Consider the following 17,279-nt stretch of genomic DNA (forward strand, 5'->3'; position numbering starts at 1 on the left):
CTTCTTCCTCACCCAGAGCACCAGTAGCAGTGGCAGAGACCCAGAAATTGCTCTGACACAGCTGCAACCATCCCAGGAGGCCAGTGTCATTCAAGCTGGGCAGCCTGAGGCTGTGATGTCAGACTCGCCAAAAAGAAGCCCTGGAACTCTTCCTGGGCCAAGGCTACCAATGCCCCACCATGGATGTTTGGAGCCTCGGCATAACGTTTCATCACACGGTGGCCGGGGTTCTGCCATTCTACTCACGCAGCGTTAGGGTCCTCATGGCAGAAATTAAAAATGGAAGCTATTTTTCCCCAGTCTACTTTTCCCAAGGTCTTAAAAGTCTCAGTAAAAAACTATTAACAGTAGACCCCGGGAAGCAGACCACACTCAAAGTTATGAGGGACCCGTGGGTGAACAGTGGCCAGAAGTTGCCTCTGACCACGAATGAAAAACATCCTGGGCTGCGTGCGGTGGCTCACACCTGTAATCCCAGCACTTTGGGAGGCTGAGGCAGGCGGATCACAAGGTCAGGAGATCGAGACCATCCTGGCTAACACAGTGAAACCCCGTCTCTACTAAAAATACAAAAAAGCCAGGTGTGGTGGCGGGCGCCTATAGTCCCAGCTACTTGGGAGGCTGAGGCAGGAGAATGGCATGAACCCAGGAGGCGGAGCTTGCAGTGAGCCAAGCCATTGCACTCCAGCCTGGGTGACAGAGTGAGACTCTGCCTCAAAAAAAAAAAAAAAAAAAACAGAAAAACATCCTGGAACGTCCAAACCCCAAAACAACCCAGCTCTTGGTGGCCATGGGATTGCAGGCTGAGAACATCTCCGTGGCAATCAACAAAAAATCAATTATCCCGTGGCCACCAACCTTATTTTGGAACAAACAAAATGAAAGAAGCTGTCCACTATCAGACCACAGACCCTTCTTCCTGGGGTTCCCAACTTTTTTCTTCTATCCATGGTAAAGTTTCCACCACTGCCCTTCTCCTGCTGAAGTGGGCTCATAGCATTCAGCAGAATAGCCCCTAACTGGCCAGTGCACTTGCTGGCCTACAGAGGAAGCCAGAGAGCTTTAATCAAGTCCCCCAGCACGACCCTTTGGCTTCCCCCTCTACCCAGAGCACCAGCAGCAGTAGTGAGGCCCACAAATGTCCCTGGCTCAACAGGCCCCCCAGCATGACCCTGTGGCTTCCCCCTCCACCCAGAGCACCAGCAGCAGTGGTTCAGACCCAGAAACCTCCCTGGCTCAACAAGCGCCCCAGCATGACCCTGTGGTCTCCCCCTCCACGCAGAACACCAGCAGTAGTGGTGGTGATCCAGAAATGTCCCAGGCTCAACAAGCCCCCCAGCATGACCCTGTGGCCTACCCCTCCACCCAGAGCACCAGCAGCAGTGGTGGAGACCCAGAAATGTCCCTGGCTCAACAAGCCTTCCAGTATCAGCCTGTGGCCTTCTCCACCCAGAGCACCAGCAGCAGTGGTGGAGACCCAGAAACGTCCCAGGCTCAACAAGCCGCCCAGTATGACCCTGTGGCCTACCCCTATACCCAGAGCAACAGCAGCAGTGGTGCAGACCCAGAAACCTCTGGCTCACCACCTCCCCAGCAACACCCTGTGGCCTTCTCCACCAAGAGCACCAGTAGCAGTGGCAGAGACCCAGAAATGTCCCTGACACAGCAACAACCATCCCAGGAAGCCAGTGTCATTCAGGCTGGGCAGCCCAAGGCTTTGACTTCAGCCTTGCCAATAAGGAGGCTGTGACTGCCGCAGGGCTGCCAGGAGATGCACTTCCATTGTATTAAAATGTTTTTGCCTGTGTCCACCGCCGAAAAGGAGGAATAAGATGACCCCAACATAGTTGCACGGCTGAAGACAAAAATCAAGTTGGTGGGGTCAATATTGTTACCATAGTCACTACACTTAGAGTAGTTTTATAGTCAGTGTAGACAGGTGGCACCATGCAGCAGGGATCAGCCTCCACCACACCTGACCAGGAGCTCCATAACTGTAAAATCCTGGACACCATTGGCCGTGGCACGTTCAGTGAGGTCCAGGATCACATGCTGATTGGGACCCAAATGGCCATCAAAATCATCCCCAAGGCTGGCTCCCTTGGCATCACTGTCCAGAGAGTGATAAGTATTTTAAAGTTACTCTGCCACTTCAATATTTGGATTACACTCCAAGTCCAATTCCCAGTCCAGCAATCCTGCCCTCAGAGGCTCCCTTCATCTGTCCACTTGGCAAAGGAAGGGGCAGGTCGGCCCACGCCCCCTGTCTGGCTGCAGACGACAACCATCAGAAGGGTGTCTGTGTAGCCGGGGCCCCAGAACCATGTCTGCGTGGAAAGGGCCCAAGAACCTGGAGCCCTTTCGGTTCAAGAAGAGCGTGAGGGACCCAGCCCCCTTCTGAAACCTATACCGCATTCTGGCCTGTGCCCTAGAAGGTTGTGAAGGCCTCTAAGTGGGTCCTCCTGCTTCCCCATCTTCTAAGGCCCAGGCCTTTTTCAGACCTTCCGTGGGTCCCACCCCTGCACCCATCACATGGTGTCTGGTCCCTGCCTGCCTGGCTCACACCCCCCGCCTTCACCTACTGCCCTATTTTTATCCCTGGGACACCCCACTGGGCACTGCTCTTCCCTATCTTAAAAGACTTTTGGCCGGGCGCGGTGGCTCACGCCTGTAATCCCAGCACTTTGGGAGGCCGAGGCGGGAGGATCACGAGGTCAGGAGATCGAGACCATCCTGGCTAACACGATGAAACCCCGTCTCTACTAAAAATACAAAAAAAATTATCTGGGCGTGGTGGCAGGAGCCTGTAGTCCCAGCAGCTCGGGAGGCTGAGGCAGGAGAATGGTGTGAACCCGGGAGGCGGAGCTTGCAGTGAGCCGAGATCGCGCCACTGCACTCCAGCCTGGGTGACAGAGTGAGACTCCGTCTCAAAAAAAAAAAAAAAAATCAGAAGAGGAAAATGTGACTAGAATAAGCATATGTGTCTGTGATGGATGTCTGTTTCTTTTTTATTCCTTTCTTTTCTTTTTTTTTTTTTTGAGATGGAGTTTTGCTCTTATTGCCCAGGCTGGTGTGCAATGGTGCGATTTCTGCTCACTGCAATCTCCGCCTCCCGGGTTCAAGGGATTCTCCTGCCTCAGCCTCCCGGGTAGCTGAGATTACAGGCATGGGCTACCACACCCAGCTAATTTTGTATTTTTAGTAGAGACAGGGTTTCTCCATGTTGGTCAAGCTGGTCTCAAACTCCTGACCTCAGGTGATCTGCCTGCCTTGGCCTCCCAAAGTGCTGGGATTACAGGCGTGAGCCACTGCACCTGGCCTGTGATGGGTGTCTATTTCTTTTTTCTTTTTTAATTTTTATTAATTTTATTAATCTATTAATTTTATTATTTTTAAATTTATTATTATTATTATTTTTGAGACAGAGTCTCACTCTGTCGCCCAGGCTGGAGTGCAGTGGCACAATCTTGGCTCACTGCAAGCTCTGCCTCCCGGGTTCACACCATTCTCCTGCCTCAGCCTCCTGAGTAGCTGGGACTACAGGCGCCCACCACCACGCCAGGCTAATTTTTGTATTTTTAGTAGAGATGGGGTTTCACCATGTTAGCCAGGATGGTCTCGATCTCCTGACCTCGTGATCTGCCCACCTCGGCCTCCCAAAGTGCTGGGATTACAGGCGTGAGCCACCGCGCCCGGCCAATTTCTTAGTTATATTTACATCCTTCTGTGTTTCTGAAAGTACACACAAAAACAAGATGGTGTTTGCTTCTGAAGGAATCAGATGGGGTTAGATGAATAATTATGTTTACCCTTTGGAACCGCTTAAATGTTTTACCTTGCTGATATATTTCTTCTTCACACACACACACACACACACACACACAGTTTAAAAATCTAAGCCAGATATAAAAGACTATATGATTCATAATTTTCTACTTTTTTTTAATTTACAAAAATAGAAATAAAAATTTTTAAGATATATCATTCTATTTACATGACATTTTAGAAAAGTCTATTTATATGACTATAAAGGGACAGATGGCAGCTTTCTGGTTTGCCAGAAATGGTGGTTACATAACTGTATAAATTTGCCAAAACTTATTGAAAGACGTACTTGTAAATAATACATTTTATTGTATATAAATTATGTCAATAAACAATGTTTTCAAAATATCAGTTATTGAAATGATGTGCACAGGCCAGGCATGATGGTTCACACCTGTAATCCCAGCACTTTGGGAATCCAAGGCACTTTGGGAAGCCGAGGCGGGCAGATCTCTTGAGGCCAGAAGTTCGAGACCAGCCTGGCTAACATGGTGAAACCCCAACTCTACTAAAAATACAAACATTAGCCAGGCATGGTGGTGCACAGTCCCAGCTACCTGGAAGGCTGAGGCACAAGAATCTCTTGAGCCTGAGAGGTGAAGGTTGCAGTGAGCCGAGATCATGCCACTGCACTCCAGCCTGGGCAACAGAACAAGACTCCATATCAAATAAAATAAAATTACGTGCACAAGAGCCGGGTGTGGTGTCTCACGCCTGTAATCCCAGCACTTTCGGAGGCCGAGGCAGGTGGATCACCTGAGGTCAGGAGTTTGAGACCAGCCTGGCCAATATGGCGAAACCCCATCTCTATGAAAAATATAAAAATTACCTGGGCGTGGTGGTGGGTGCCTGTAATCCCAGCTACTTGGGAGGCTGAGGCAGAAGAATTGCTTGAACCCAGCAGGCAGAGGTTGCAGTGAGCTGAGATCGTGCCACTGCACTCCAGCCTGGGTGACAAGAGTGAGACTCTGTCTCAAAGAAAAGAAACAAACAAAAAATTATGTACACAAATATGGACAGCACTGGCAAGAAGTGTGGCAAAAACACATGTGGTTCTCTTGTTTTGGGCTCAGACATGTAGCTGTGCCATTACAGACCCCCGGGATTTAGAATCCTCCTTCTGAAAGGCGTCCTGTGCACTCGTGAGCACCAGCCTGAACAGATGAAAAGGCTGAGCTGGAGGGGCTGGGACACAGCCCACCTTGACGACAGCTGCTCCTGGCTGTGCGGGGGGGTCCCCAGGAAAGGCCATTCTCCCACTAGGATCGCCAGTGGGAGGCTCAAGCTCCTTTGCTGTTTGGAATCTTCCCTCCTCAGCCCCCCAGCCTCATCAAAGGCTGCCTTTTCCTGTTCACTGACCACAGCTGCTTTGACTCCATTAGCCTCTGAGCTCCTGGAAGAAAAGAAAGAACCTTGTTTTCCCTGGGCTCAATGCCAAGAGACCGTGGGCAGTTGCTCAAGATTCACTTGTGAAACTCCGGATCTCAGGAGGAGGGAAGCTTGGGACAAATACCGAGCCTCCCACCCCCACTCCAACTCTGTTACTGAGCACTTGACGGAAGGAGCAGGTAGGCCCCGCCACAGCTTCGGCAAGGGTGGACTGGGATAGCTTCTGTGCTAATACAAACATCAGGCCTCCCTGCCAGACGGCCCACCCCATGGAGCCAGCCTGACACCAGGCCAGCCTCCAGCCACAACTGCAAGAGCAGGAGAGCCCAGAATGGCAGGCCCTCTTCAGCGAGCTTCAGCCGCTTCACCCACAGGTTGCAGGGTTTGGGTCCGCTGCCAGAAATAGCTCCCAGACCAGCTTTGGTAATACAGACCTTTGCCTTAGTATTTACTAAATCCAAATAGGCTTTATAGTAAGAGTAGTGAAACAATAGGTTTTGTTTTGTTTTTCGTTTTTTGTTTGTTTGTTTGTTTCTTTTTTGAGACGGAGTCTCACTCTGTCGTCCAGGCTAGAGTGCAATGGCACAATCTCGGCTCACTGCAACCTGCGCCTCCCAGGTTCAAGCAATTCTCCTGCCTCAGCCTCCCAAATAGCTGGGATTACAGGTGCCTACAAGCATGCCTGGTTAATTTTTTGTATTTTAGTAGAGACAGGGTTTGGCCATGTTGGCCAGGCTGGTCTCCAGCTGCTGACCTCAGGTAATCCACCTGCCTTGGCCTCCCAAAGTGCTGGGATTACAGGCATGAGCCACCATGCCCAGCCTAAATTCAGCCTTTCATGCTTGTCTTGAGTTGTCCAATATTGGAAAATGCCAGCTCACACTGATGAGAAGCTCCTACTCTTTGGGGCTACCTATGAGCCCACTTTGAAATCCCGAGGTTGAAAGTCCTGAACATGAAAGATAAGCTGTCTGGCAAGTTAGGATGGGCATTGACGGAGAAATGCCTTACAGCTTGAGTAGTACTTTTTCACCTAACCACTTAAACGGTTATTATAAAACGGGACACTGAGAAATTAGAAGAGTGACTTAATCCCACCTGTTCAATTGAAGCTCCTCTGATAGGTGAATTTAATTAGGAAATTGTTACTTATGGTATCAATTACATGGTCAGCTCAAGCCTCAAATTCAGCCGACTTTAGTTTCAAAATCAAATGCAATTTTTTTTTTTTTTTTTGAGACGGAGTCTCGCTCTGTCGCCCAGGCTGGAGTGCAGTAGTGTGATCTCGCCTCACTGTAAGCTCCGCCTCCTGGGTTCATGCCATTCTCCTGCCTCAGCCTCTCCGAGTAGCTGGGACTACAGGCGCCCGCCACCACGCCTGGCTAATTTATTTTTTTTTGTATTTTTAGTAGAGACAGGGTTTCACTGTGGTCTCGATCTCCCAACCTCGTGATCTGCCCGCCTGGGCCTCCCAAAGTGCTGGGATTACAGGCGTGAGCCACTGCACCCGGCCTGCAAATTTTTTTTTTTTATTATTATACTTTAAATTTTAGGGTACATGTGCACAATGTGCGGGTTAGTTACCTATGTATACATGTGACATGCTGGTGCGCTGCACCCACTAACTCGTCATCTAGCACTAGGTATATCTCCCAATGCTATCCCTCCCCCCTCCCCCCACCCCTGCAATTTTGTTTTTTAAAGAGCCTGGGCTCTTGCCATTGTGCCCCGGGCTGGCCTTGAACTCCTGGTCTCAAGAGATGCTCCCACCACAGCCTGCTGAGTAGCTGGGACTGCAGGCACGTGTCATTGTGCTCAGCTTTTTTTTTTTTTCCCCCCCTTTGGTAGAAAAACTATTATTTGTAATCTTATGTTATGGAGAATAGTTTGACAACAGATTCATCTCTTCCTTTAGCCCTCTCCAACCTTCCAGCTAGAACCCCACCCCAAAGAACACAGGCAAAGATACATCAGCATCAATAATTTATTGCAAACTCCCTAATATCACATGCTAGTATGCTTGCGAATTCACTCAGGAATGTTCTGGGATGGGGGCCAGAAGGTAGAGAGCACCATGAAAGTACAGCCTGTGAGGCCGGACTGCTGAGGGGCAGACTTCAGGACCAGTCTGGATGGGCTAAGCTACCTTGGGCAGGAAGGAGCTGGGCCAGGCCAGGAGCCTGAGGTTCTCCTTTGGCCAACCCATCCCAGGTTTCCAGCCCCTCCTCCTCACTGAGGGTCCTGTGTGGTGAGGGAGGTGTCGGGAGGTTAGCAGCTCTACAGCTGCCAGGCTTGTGGCCACTACCAGTTGAGCGTGGGGCCCCTAGTCTAGTCCTTCACTGGGGAAAGCTAGGGCTTGGGCTTTCACTGCAGTATCTTCAGACAGGTCGGGATGAGGGATGAGGCCTTGCCCTTGGGGGGATGCCCTTCCTCTGTAGCATCGAGGAGCTGCTGCAGGTAACAGGAGGTGAAGCAGCACGTGGCCCGCGGCTTGCATGCTGAAAAGGGCCCAGTGGAGAGCTTCCCTGGGTGGAATGAGAGGGCACGCAAGTCAAAACCACAAAGTAGGTTGGGCGTAGTGGCTCATGCCTGTAATCCTAACACTTTGGGAGGCCGTGGTGGGTGAGTCACCTGAGGTCAGGAGTTTGAGACCAGCCTGGCCAACATGGTGAAACCCTGTCTCTACTAAAAAATACAAATAAATTAGCGAGGTGAGGTGGCACACACCTGTAATCTCAGCTACTTGGGAAGCTGAGGCACGAGAATCGCTTGAACCCAGGAGACAGAGGTTGAAGTGAGCTGAGATTGCACCACTGCGCTCCAGCCTGGGCAACAGAGCGTCTCAAAAATAAATAAGAATAAAACATAAGTGTACACCTCCCTACAACCCATTATTCCCATGTTGGCCTGGAAGGGATTGGTTTCATTATGTTTGTTTTCTTCATTAATAACATTTGAATACCACTGAGGTGGTAGCACTAAAAGCATTTCATCAATTCTAGAGCAATGTGCAAATAGGAACAGATGCTGCAGATGGGATCAGGATTAGGGCGAGGACCTGCAATTCCACCTTAACTGAGATGCCCGGAACCTCCCTACTTTCTCATGCAAAACCCCAGCTCATTTCATATGGCTTTCTATTTTTCTACTACTACTTTGGTCCAGCCAGATTAATCTCCATAATGTGGCTCTGCCCTTGAGACACTCTGTTCTAGACTCTGAGGCCTTTCTAAGTCACCTGCAGTCTAGCTCATGTTCAGAGTGCTGGACATGAAGACACCCATGCCTGGCATGAGCATGTACTGAGAACTGAACCTGAATCAGGCAGGCCTAAGTCCTAATCCAGTCTTACTAGCTGGGTGAACTTCAGCAAACTGCTCTAGTTTTGAGCTTCAGCTCCCTCATGGGTAAAATGGGATTGCACCTGCCACCCAGGGTCATAAGGCTGAAATAGCATAAAGCAATTAACATGGGGTTGGATATTTGAAAAGCAGGGGAAATGGGGAAGCGGGGGCAGGTTCAAGAGCAGCTGGTTGAATGCTAGACAACTTTGGCTAGGTGCACTGGCTCAGGCCTATGATTCCAGCATTTTGGGAGGCCGAGGAGGATGGCTTGAGGCCAGGAGTTTGAGACCAGCCTGGTCTAGTGAGACCTTGTCTCTACAAAAGTATTAAAGAACCAGCCAAGCATGGTAGCATACACTTGTGCTACTCAGGAGGATCACTTGAGCCTACGAGGTTAAGGCTGCAGTGAGCCATGATTGCACCACTGCACTGTAGCCTAGATGACAGAGTGAGACGCTGTCTCTAAAAAAATATAAAGAATGCTAGATAATTTTAATCAAATTCTTACCAAATCTGTTTGAAAGGGGTATGTGAGGGTCACTCGAGGTGTCTAGTCCTAAGTGAGATAGGGGAGTGGAAAATAAAAGGCAAAGAAGTGTTCCCTGGCTGTTGTTCAAACTTTAGTCTTTTATTAACATTCATTCAATAAGTGAATTTATGGTCTGACTGGGGTGTGGGTGGCAGAAAGACTTAGAACTATTCACATCTACACAAGAGAATACATTTTCAAGGTTATAACTTAGAAGTATACCCACTTCTCAAATTAAGGAACTGAGGCTGACAACCTAGCTGACCAGCCTTAAAAAGAATGAAATTCTGAGGTCGGCCAGGCGTGGTGGCTCAGGCCTGTAATCCCAGCACTTTGGGAGGCCGAGGCGGGCGGATCACGAGGTCAGGAGATCGAGACCATCCTGGCCAAAACGGTGAAACCCTGTCTCTACTAAAAATACAAAAATTAGCCGGGCGTGGTGGCACGCGCCTTTAATCCCAGCTACTCGGGAGGCTGAGGCAGGAGAATCGCTTGAACCCGGGAGTCAGAGGTTGCAGTGAGCTGAGATTGTGCCACTGCACTCCAGCCTGGCGAAAGAATGAGACTCTGTCTCAAAAAAAAAAAAAAAAAAAGAAAAAAAGAAATTCTGAGGCCGGGCACGGTGGCTCACGCCTGTAATACCAGCACTTTGGGAGGCTGATGTGGGCAGATCACAAGGTCAGGAGTTCAAGACCAACCTGGCCAGGATGGTGAAACCGTGTCTCTACTCAAAAAATACAAAAAAATTAGCTGGGCGTGGTGGCGGGCTACTCGGGAGGCTGAGGCTGCTTGAACCCGGAAGGCAGAGGTTGTAGTGAGCTGAGATCGCGCCACTGCACTCCAGCCTGGGTGACAGAGCGAGACTCCATCTGAAAAAAAAAAAAAAGGAATGAAATTCTGATCCATACTGCAATATGAACGACCCTTGAAAATCCGAAGTCAAGGAAGCTAGAAATGAAGAACGAGTATTGACTGACTCTAGTTCCATATGGTACTAGAATTGGCAAACATAGAAAGTGGAGTGGAGGCTACCAGTGTCTGGAGGAGGAATGGAGACTTAGTGCTTCAGGGGGACAGAGTTTCTGGTTAAGATGATGCAAGAGGTCTAGAAATGGATGGCGGTGATGGCTGGGCAACATTGTGAACGTACTTAATGGCACTGAATTGTACACTTAAAATGGTCCAAACAATAGATTTTATGCTATACATATTTATTATAATTTTTAAAAACCTAGTGATACCACTAAGTCACTAAACTGGTTCCAGTCACCAGACTGTGTTTAGGTCGAAGTGTCCCACCTCCCCTAACTGGACTGAGTTTAAGGTCTGAGACCTTTTCTTTTTCTGAGACAGAGTCTTATTCTGTCGCCCAGGCTGGAATGCAATGGTGTGATCTCGGCTCACTGCAACCTTCACATTCCAGTTTCAAGTGATTCTCCTGCCTCAGCCTCCTGAGTAGCTGGGATTACAGGAGTGTGCACCACGCCCGGCTAATTTTTGTATTTTTAGTAAAGACGGGGTTTCACCTTGTTGCCCAGGCTGGTCTCGAACTCCTGACCTCAGGTGATTCACCTCCCTCGGCCTCCCAAAGTGCTAGGATTACAGGTGTGAGCCACTGCCCCCGGCTGGTCTGAAACTTCTTGTTCATAATTTTGAAATAATGCAGACTACTGGTGGTAGGTAGTCTGAGGTCAAGAGGTGGCATGAGATGGTAGTATCCTGGAAGAAGTAGCCGAGGAGGAAAATGGAACTCTCAGCCACAGAACCAGGCTCAAGCCTGCCACCCACTGTTGTCTCTGGCAAGCAGACCCACACAGCCTCAGTTTCCTCAACTGCAGATTGGGTCTGCAGGAGATCAACTGAGAAAGCAAGAAGGTCTGATATGTTCTAGCTACATGTGATCTGGTAGAACTCTTGGGATCCTGAGCAGGATTTCTCAGAAGCCCCATGTGAATAGAGATCGCCTGTGTCTTCATTTATTCTACAATCATTTAAATAACTACTATGTGTCAGCATTCACCAAGGTGCTGAAGGCCACAGAAATTCCTGCCCTCAGGGAACTTGTTCTGTCTGGTATTTTGTTCATCTCTGAATCTGTAGTTACAGCATAGGGCCAGGCACGCAGTGGGCACTCAGGAAACACTGAATGAAGGAACTGGAGAAGAATAGACTATCGGAAAGATGGACTAGCAGCCATGCTCTGCTGCTTGCAAGTTTTGCGGCTTTGGACTGATTCAATCACTTCAGCCTCAGTGGCTACATCCACCCAATGGGGAAGGATGCCCCAGGGCGCCACTGGGGCGGCCGAATTTGGGAAACATCACCATAACGGCACGCAGCTTCTAACCTCACATATTCTCATGCTTCCTGAGACACTTGGTTAGGCTTTCAAAATAAGTTTTAAGAAAAGTTCGTTATATAGTACAAATGACTCTGGTCCATAAGACTTGCAAACTAATTCTGTCCTATGGAGGGAAGATTATTTCATCCCTCCCATCCCCACGGGAGAAAAAACCCAATTTTGTATGTATACATTTATCTCTTTTTTTCTTCTTTTTAGAGATAAGGCCTCATGCTGTTGCCCAGGCTGGAGTACACAGTGGTATGGTCATATCTCACTGCAGCCTCAAACTCCTGGGCTCAGGCAATCCTCCCACCTAGCTGGGATTATAGGCACATACTACCACTGCTCCCAGCGTGCATGCCTCTCACTATGTTGCTCAGGCTGGTCTCAAACTGTGTGTGTGTGTGTGTGTGTGTGTGTGTGTGTGTGTGTGTGTGTGTGTGTCTATGTTGCCCAGGGGTGTGTGTGTGTGTGTGTGCATGTGTCTCTCTCTCTCTCACTGTGTTGCCCAGGCTGGTCTCAAACTCCTGGGCTCAAGAGATCCTCCTGCCGTGTGTGTGTGTGAGTGTGTGTGTCTCTCTCTCTCTCTCTCTCACTATTGCCGAGGCTGGTCTCAAGCTCCTGGGCTCAAGAGATCCTCCTGCCTTGACCTCCCAAAGTGCTGGGATTCCAGGTGAGAGCTACTGCACCCAGCCTATCTCATCATTCTTACTGGACCTATATATGTGTGGGATTTTGAATTCTCCTTTGAACTGATTGTAACTTCTTGCTAGTTCTCTCATTAATTAATGAATTCAATGAAATCTTTGACACATACTTTTTTTTTTTTTTTGTAAGACACTTGCTGTTTTGCCCAGGCTGGAGTGCAGTGACACAATCTCGCCTCACTGCCACCTCCACCTCCTGGGTTCAAACGATTCTCCTGCTTCAGGCTCCTGAGTAGTTGGGATTACAGGCATGCACTGCCATGTCCAGCTAATTTTTGTAGAGATTGGGTTTTGCCATGTTGGCCAGGCTGGTCTCAAACTCCTGACCTGAAGTGATCCACCCACCTTGGCCTCCCAAAGTGCTGGGATTACAGGCATGAGCCACCATGCCTGGCCAACACATGTTCATTTTTTAAAAACTGACTAGAAGACTACTTAGGAAAACTTCCTATTTCAATGAAAAAATGTAGTTGCTAGAGTGGAAAGTAGTCATAAAAATAAAATGCATCCAGGTTCCACCAGGAGGAACACGTGCACCCCTGGGCACACGCCAGTGTTGTCCACAGCACTTCGAGAGCCCATCAGGCTCCGTGTTGTCTGATACAGGCTATGCTTTGTCAGCACCAAAACCAGACCCAGGTGCTAAGAAGGCTGAGTCCATGTGAACAGACAGGGGCTCTCCCATTGCCCGTACCCACCCTGTCCCCAGGAAACCCCAATTTGCTCACTTCATGATGCGTTTGGCCCCACAGCAGTGCAGATCATAGGAAAGGGAGTACGTATCATAAAAAGTCGCCTTCATGTTCAGGCAGCCAATGAAGTCCTGTGGGTTCAGCTTGTACAGGTCAAAGGTTACACGGGCCACATCAATCTTCTTGGCAGGCTTATGGGAGAGGGACTGTGGGTGCCTCGTCCCCTGCATCGAGACAACCAGATGGTTAGCACCCCTAAAGACTCTCTACTTACGCTTATGATAGGCTTATGACTACTGCATTCCAGCCTATTAGTCACTGCAGTGTTAGATAATGGATGATTGCACAACTTTGTGAATATACTAAAAAACCCTGAATTGTAAACTTTTAGAGGAAGGAAACCATACCACAATTAAAAGGTAAATGTAACTTACATTATATTTTCTTGGACAATATTTTTCTAGACTATGAACCCTGAAGCCAGGAGCCAAGAGGTACCCTGATAAAGTCTCTGGGTAGTGATTCCACAACAGAGGGCCTGGGCTCCAGTTCCACCTCATAGAGTCCAGCCCACTTGTTCTTTCCCTGGCAGCCAAGGAGCTATGAAGTGGGGCTTCCCAGACTGGCTCTGTGGCTCCATAGGGATGGCAGAAGCATAACTGACCTTATTCCCCAGCTTCAGCCTGGGCAACAGAGCGAGACAATGTTTCAAAAAAAAAAAAAATTTCTGACAGGTATTAAACCAAAGCTGAAAAATACATGAATAAAATATATTAGACTAGGTTTGGGGATAGAATGTGTGTAAAAAATGGTTCTCGAACTTGAAGAATATACTACTGACTTTTTGGAAAGGAGAAGACATAGATTCTTAAGAATATGGAACTCTGGTTTGAGAGGTACCGAGTTTAAAGTTTTATTCTAAGACAATGTCATTTAGGCCTGGTACAGTGGCTCACACTTATAATCCCAGCACTTTGGGAGGCTGAGATGGGAGGATCCCTTGAGCCCAGGAGTTTGAGACCAACTGGGCAACATAGTGAGACCCTGTCTCTGCAAAAAATAAATAGATGTCTTTCAGTTACAAATTACAAAGTTTTATCTTTATAACAGTACAAGGACTTATTTTTAGATATTCACAAAAATAAAAATACAAAATTAAAAATTTATTGGGGAATTTGCAAACTTCAGATAACACAGATATTGAGTGTTTAGAAAATACAGGATAATTTAAGATTGCTTATTTAGGGTCTTAAAATACCTCAGGGTCATGATATTCAACTCTATTTCTACAAAACTATTCAGCAGCATAAATATAGGAGAGCTAGATGAATTTCTTTTGATTACACTGCCTGGAAAAGTCTTGAATTATCGTAGACTGAACAAGTGTTTTTTCGTTTGTTTTTCTGGAGACAGGGTCTTGCTTTGTCACCCAGGCTGGACCAAAGAGGTCGAGGCTGCAGTGATTGAGGCTGCAATCGCAGTGGTGCGATCATGGCTCACTTCAGCCTCGAACTCCCGGGCTCAAGTGATCCTCCCACCTCAGCCTCCTGAGTAGCTGGGACTACAGGCACACACCACTGCACCTGGCTAATGTTTAAATTTTTTTGTAGAGACAGTGGTCTCATTGTGTTGCCCAGGCTGGTCTTGAACTCCAGGGCTCAAGCGATCCTCCCACCTCAGCCTCCCAAAGTATTGAGATTACAGATGAGAGCCACCACGCCTGGCTGTGAACAAGTTTTTTGATGGCCTACCATGTGCCTTGCACTCTGCTGCATGCTATGGGGTATAGAGTAAGGCAAGGTCATGACCCTGCTCTCAGAGTTTCTGTTCAAGTGATAACCTATGCAAACGGAAAAATAATAGATACTTAATCTAGTGCAACAAGAGCGAAACTCCGTCTCAAAAATTAAATTAAGTTAAATTAAATAAATAAATAAATACTGCAATGAAGTATGTGAGGAAGTTGCCTCCACCCTAGGAAGGGAAATGATAATTACAATTCCTTACATGTCTAACAGCAGTGTTACAGATTGCAAAGCACTTTGGTGCTTAGCATCTCAGCTAACCATTGGAACAGTAATTTGGTAGAATGCAGATTATCACACTCACCTGACTGGATGTTACAAATACTAAAAGCTATAAAGCACCAGGCACTCTTCCCAACGAAAGGGTGGGATGGGATAGTTCATAGGTAAACCCACCGAGGGTTGGCGACTAACCTAAAGGATTAACAGCACCGTTTTTGTTTTTTGTTTTTAACACTCAATACGTCCTAGATCCTGTGCTAAGGGATTTACAAACATCATCTAATTTGATTCCCACCTGTCTATGAGGCAGGTACTGTTATTATCCCCATTTCACAGAGGACAAAAGTGAAACACAGAGGTAACGGGTAAGGTCACCTTGCCAGTGGGGGCGAGACGTGAACCTAGGCAAATTGACACAACGCCTACACTTTCTTGTCCAAGGTCACGACAGTGTGAGGTAGGCTGGGGAAGGGAGGGCGCTGACCTGTCAGATACTTGTTCCTGGGTGAGCTTCTTGTCGCTCTCCAGCAGGATGGACACGTAGTGGCGGATCATGCCTACGAAGAGTGATAACGATGGGTAGGACCACCCAGAGGCAGATGTTGGAGTCAAGCAACAGTTCTGGCCCTGCCATCTTCACTGAAAGCTGGCTCCCAGCCGGTGATGGGCGAGCTTCTCTTCACCGGGGCGCAGTTGCTTCTCTCTGACGTCGCCTCTGGGCCTTCTCTCGCCCCTATGCCCGGCTAGCACAGAACTCTGCTGCAGCGGTGAGCCCAGCTTATTGCCTTCAGCTGGGCTGCCCGGCCTTCCACTTCCGGCGCGGAAGTTGGCGTCACGTCATGGCGCGCCTCGGTGGCGTCAGAGCGGCGTCGGGCCTGGCGGGAAAGTCGAAAACTACGGGCGGCGACGGCTTCTCGGTGAGTAAGTGGAGCAGTGGTCGTAGTCGCTCGAGGTCCCGCTCCCGTTCTCCTCTGGGGCTCCGCGCCCCGAACCTTGGCTTCCTCATCTTCCCTGAGATGGGATAATCCCCACAGGTACCTTTCTGCGTCATTAAAATGCGGAAACGAGAAAGGCTTTTACCCTCACCCGCTTCCCGATGAACTAATCCAGGCAGTCGCCCTCATCTCTCTTCTGTTGGGCTTTTCTGGAAGCCAGATGGTATCGCACGTGTTAAAGGCGGGTGCCTGGAAGCCAGACGTGCTGACATGACTTAGTTTTTCCATCTGCAAGATGGCTGATAATGGTTATCCGTATTAACCGAAGCGGCGATAAATAAAAAGTTTAGCACAGCGCCCGGTACCTCGTAAATGTTAACCATTATTAGAAGTCATTATAATCATCAAGAGTAAGTATAGGTGGTGAAGAGCGCAGGTGCTGAAGCCAGACTGTCCGAGTTAGAATCCCAGTTCTGCCCGTGATGATGAGAAGAATAATGGTACCCACCTCAAAAAGTTTTGTGGGAAATAAATGAATTATTAAATATAAAGCACTTGAAACAGTTCTTGTTAGCTTTTAGCATTTCCCCTGCACTGCGAGCTTTTCTCACTCTGAATATTCTCAGAAATTTTCCTTATGCCGGTAACTATGCTGGGCATTAGGGACATTGAGTAAGTGAGACTGGGTTCCTGCTCTCAAAGAGCCCCAGTCTACTGTGAGGTAAGGGCCCCTAGGTATACCCTGTGGAGCAGGGAGGCTGCATAGCAAACTCCCTTGGGGATAGGAGGAACACTTTTCAAGGAAGATGACATTCGATTGAATGTTTAGATCTGAGTAGGAATTTCCAGGCAAATGAGCACTTCAGATGGAAAAGAACACCTTTGTGCAAAGGCACTGAGACCACGAAGGTTCTGATTTACAAGATTAAAAGGTCATGTGATTCATGCACTCCCCCACCTCTGCTGTCTCATTTCTAACTCCACATCTCCTTGTTTCAGTATGAGTGTTTATTTGCCTGGACTCCTCTTCTCCTACCCCTTCTACTGGCTAACTGCTGTTTCAGCCCTCAAGTCCCTGCCTAAAAATCACTTTTTCAGGCCGAGCGCGGTTGGCTCACGCCTGTAATCCCAGCACTTTGGGAGTCCGAGGCGGGCGGATTACGAGGTTATGAGATCAAGACTATCCTGGGTAACACGGTGAAACCCCGTCTCTACTAAAAATACAAAAAATTAGCCGGGCGTGGTGGCGGGCGCCTGTAGTCCCAGCTACTTGGGAAGCTGAGGCAGGAGAATGGCGTGAACCCGGAAGGTGGAGCTTGCAGTGAGCCGAGGTTGCACCACTGCACTCCAGCCTGGGTGACAGAGTGAGACTCCGTCTCAAAAAAAAAAAAAAAAAAAAATCACTTCTTTAGGCCGGGCGGCTCACACCTGTAATCCCAGCACTTTGGGAGGCCGAGGTGGGTGAATCACTTGAGGTCAGGAGTTTG

General features: G+C 48.5%; 2 protein-coding genes and 1 pseudogene across 17 annotated transcripts in view; 2 read left to right on the forward strand and 1 right to left on the reverse strand.

Moving 5' to 3' along the window:
• FANCD2 (FA complementation group D2) overlaps nt 1-17,279 on the forward strand; it is a 104,905-nt gene that overhangs the window by 15,694 nt on the left and 71,932 nt on the right. For 3 of the 16 annotated variants that reach the window (XM_055110947.2, XM_055110949.2, XM_055110948.2), the window contains exon 1: nt 14,393-15,774. The exons of 7 other annotated variants lie outside the window; for them this stretch is intronic. The gene's annotated coding sequence lies outside the window, so the exon portion shown is untranslated. Of the gene's footprint in view, nt 1-14,392; nt 15,892-17,279 lie in introns of those variants that run through there. 6 more of the 16 variants (XM_055110940.2, XM_055110951.2, XM_034955754.3 and 3 more) reach the window with 4 other exon arrangements.
• LOC117979589 (uncharacterized) lies at nt 990-5,195 on the forward strand. The gene has a single exon (XM_055110954.2). The coding sequence runs from the start codon at nt 1,139-1,141 to the stop codon at nt 1,748-1,750; it is 612 nt and encodes a 203-aa protein (XP_054966929.1). The 5' UTR covers nt 990-1,138; the 3' UTR covers nt 1,751-5,195.
• Nucleotides 7,185-15,412, reverse strand: LOC100987398 (lipid transferase CIDEC-like; annotated as a pseudogene).

This window comes from Pan paniscus, chromosome 2 (assembly GCF_029289425.2).
Source record: "Pan paniscus chromosome 2, NHGRI_mPanPan1-v2.0_pri, whole genome shotgun sequence".
In the NCBI taxonomy this organism is placed as follows: domain Eukaryota; kingdom Metazoa; phylum Chordata; class Mammalia; order Primates; family Hominidae; genus Pan; species Pan paniscus.

What these genes read in the sequence shown, in the direction of transcription:
- LOC117979589 (XM_055110954.2), top strand. Translation starts at nt 1,139, where the DNA reads ATGTCCCTGGCTCAACAGGCCCCCCAGCATGACCCTGTGGCTTCCCCC.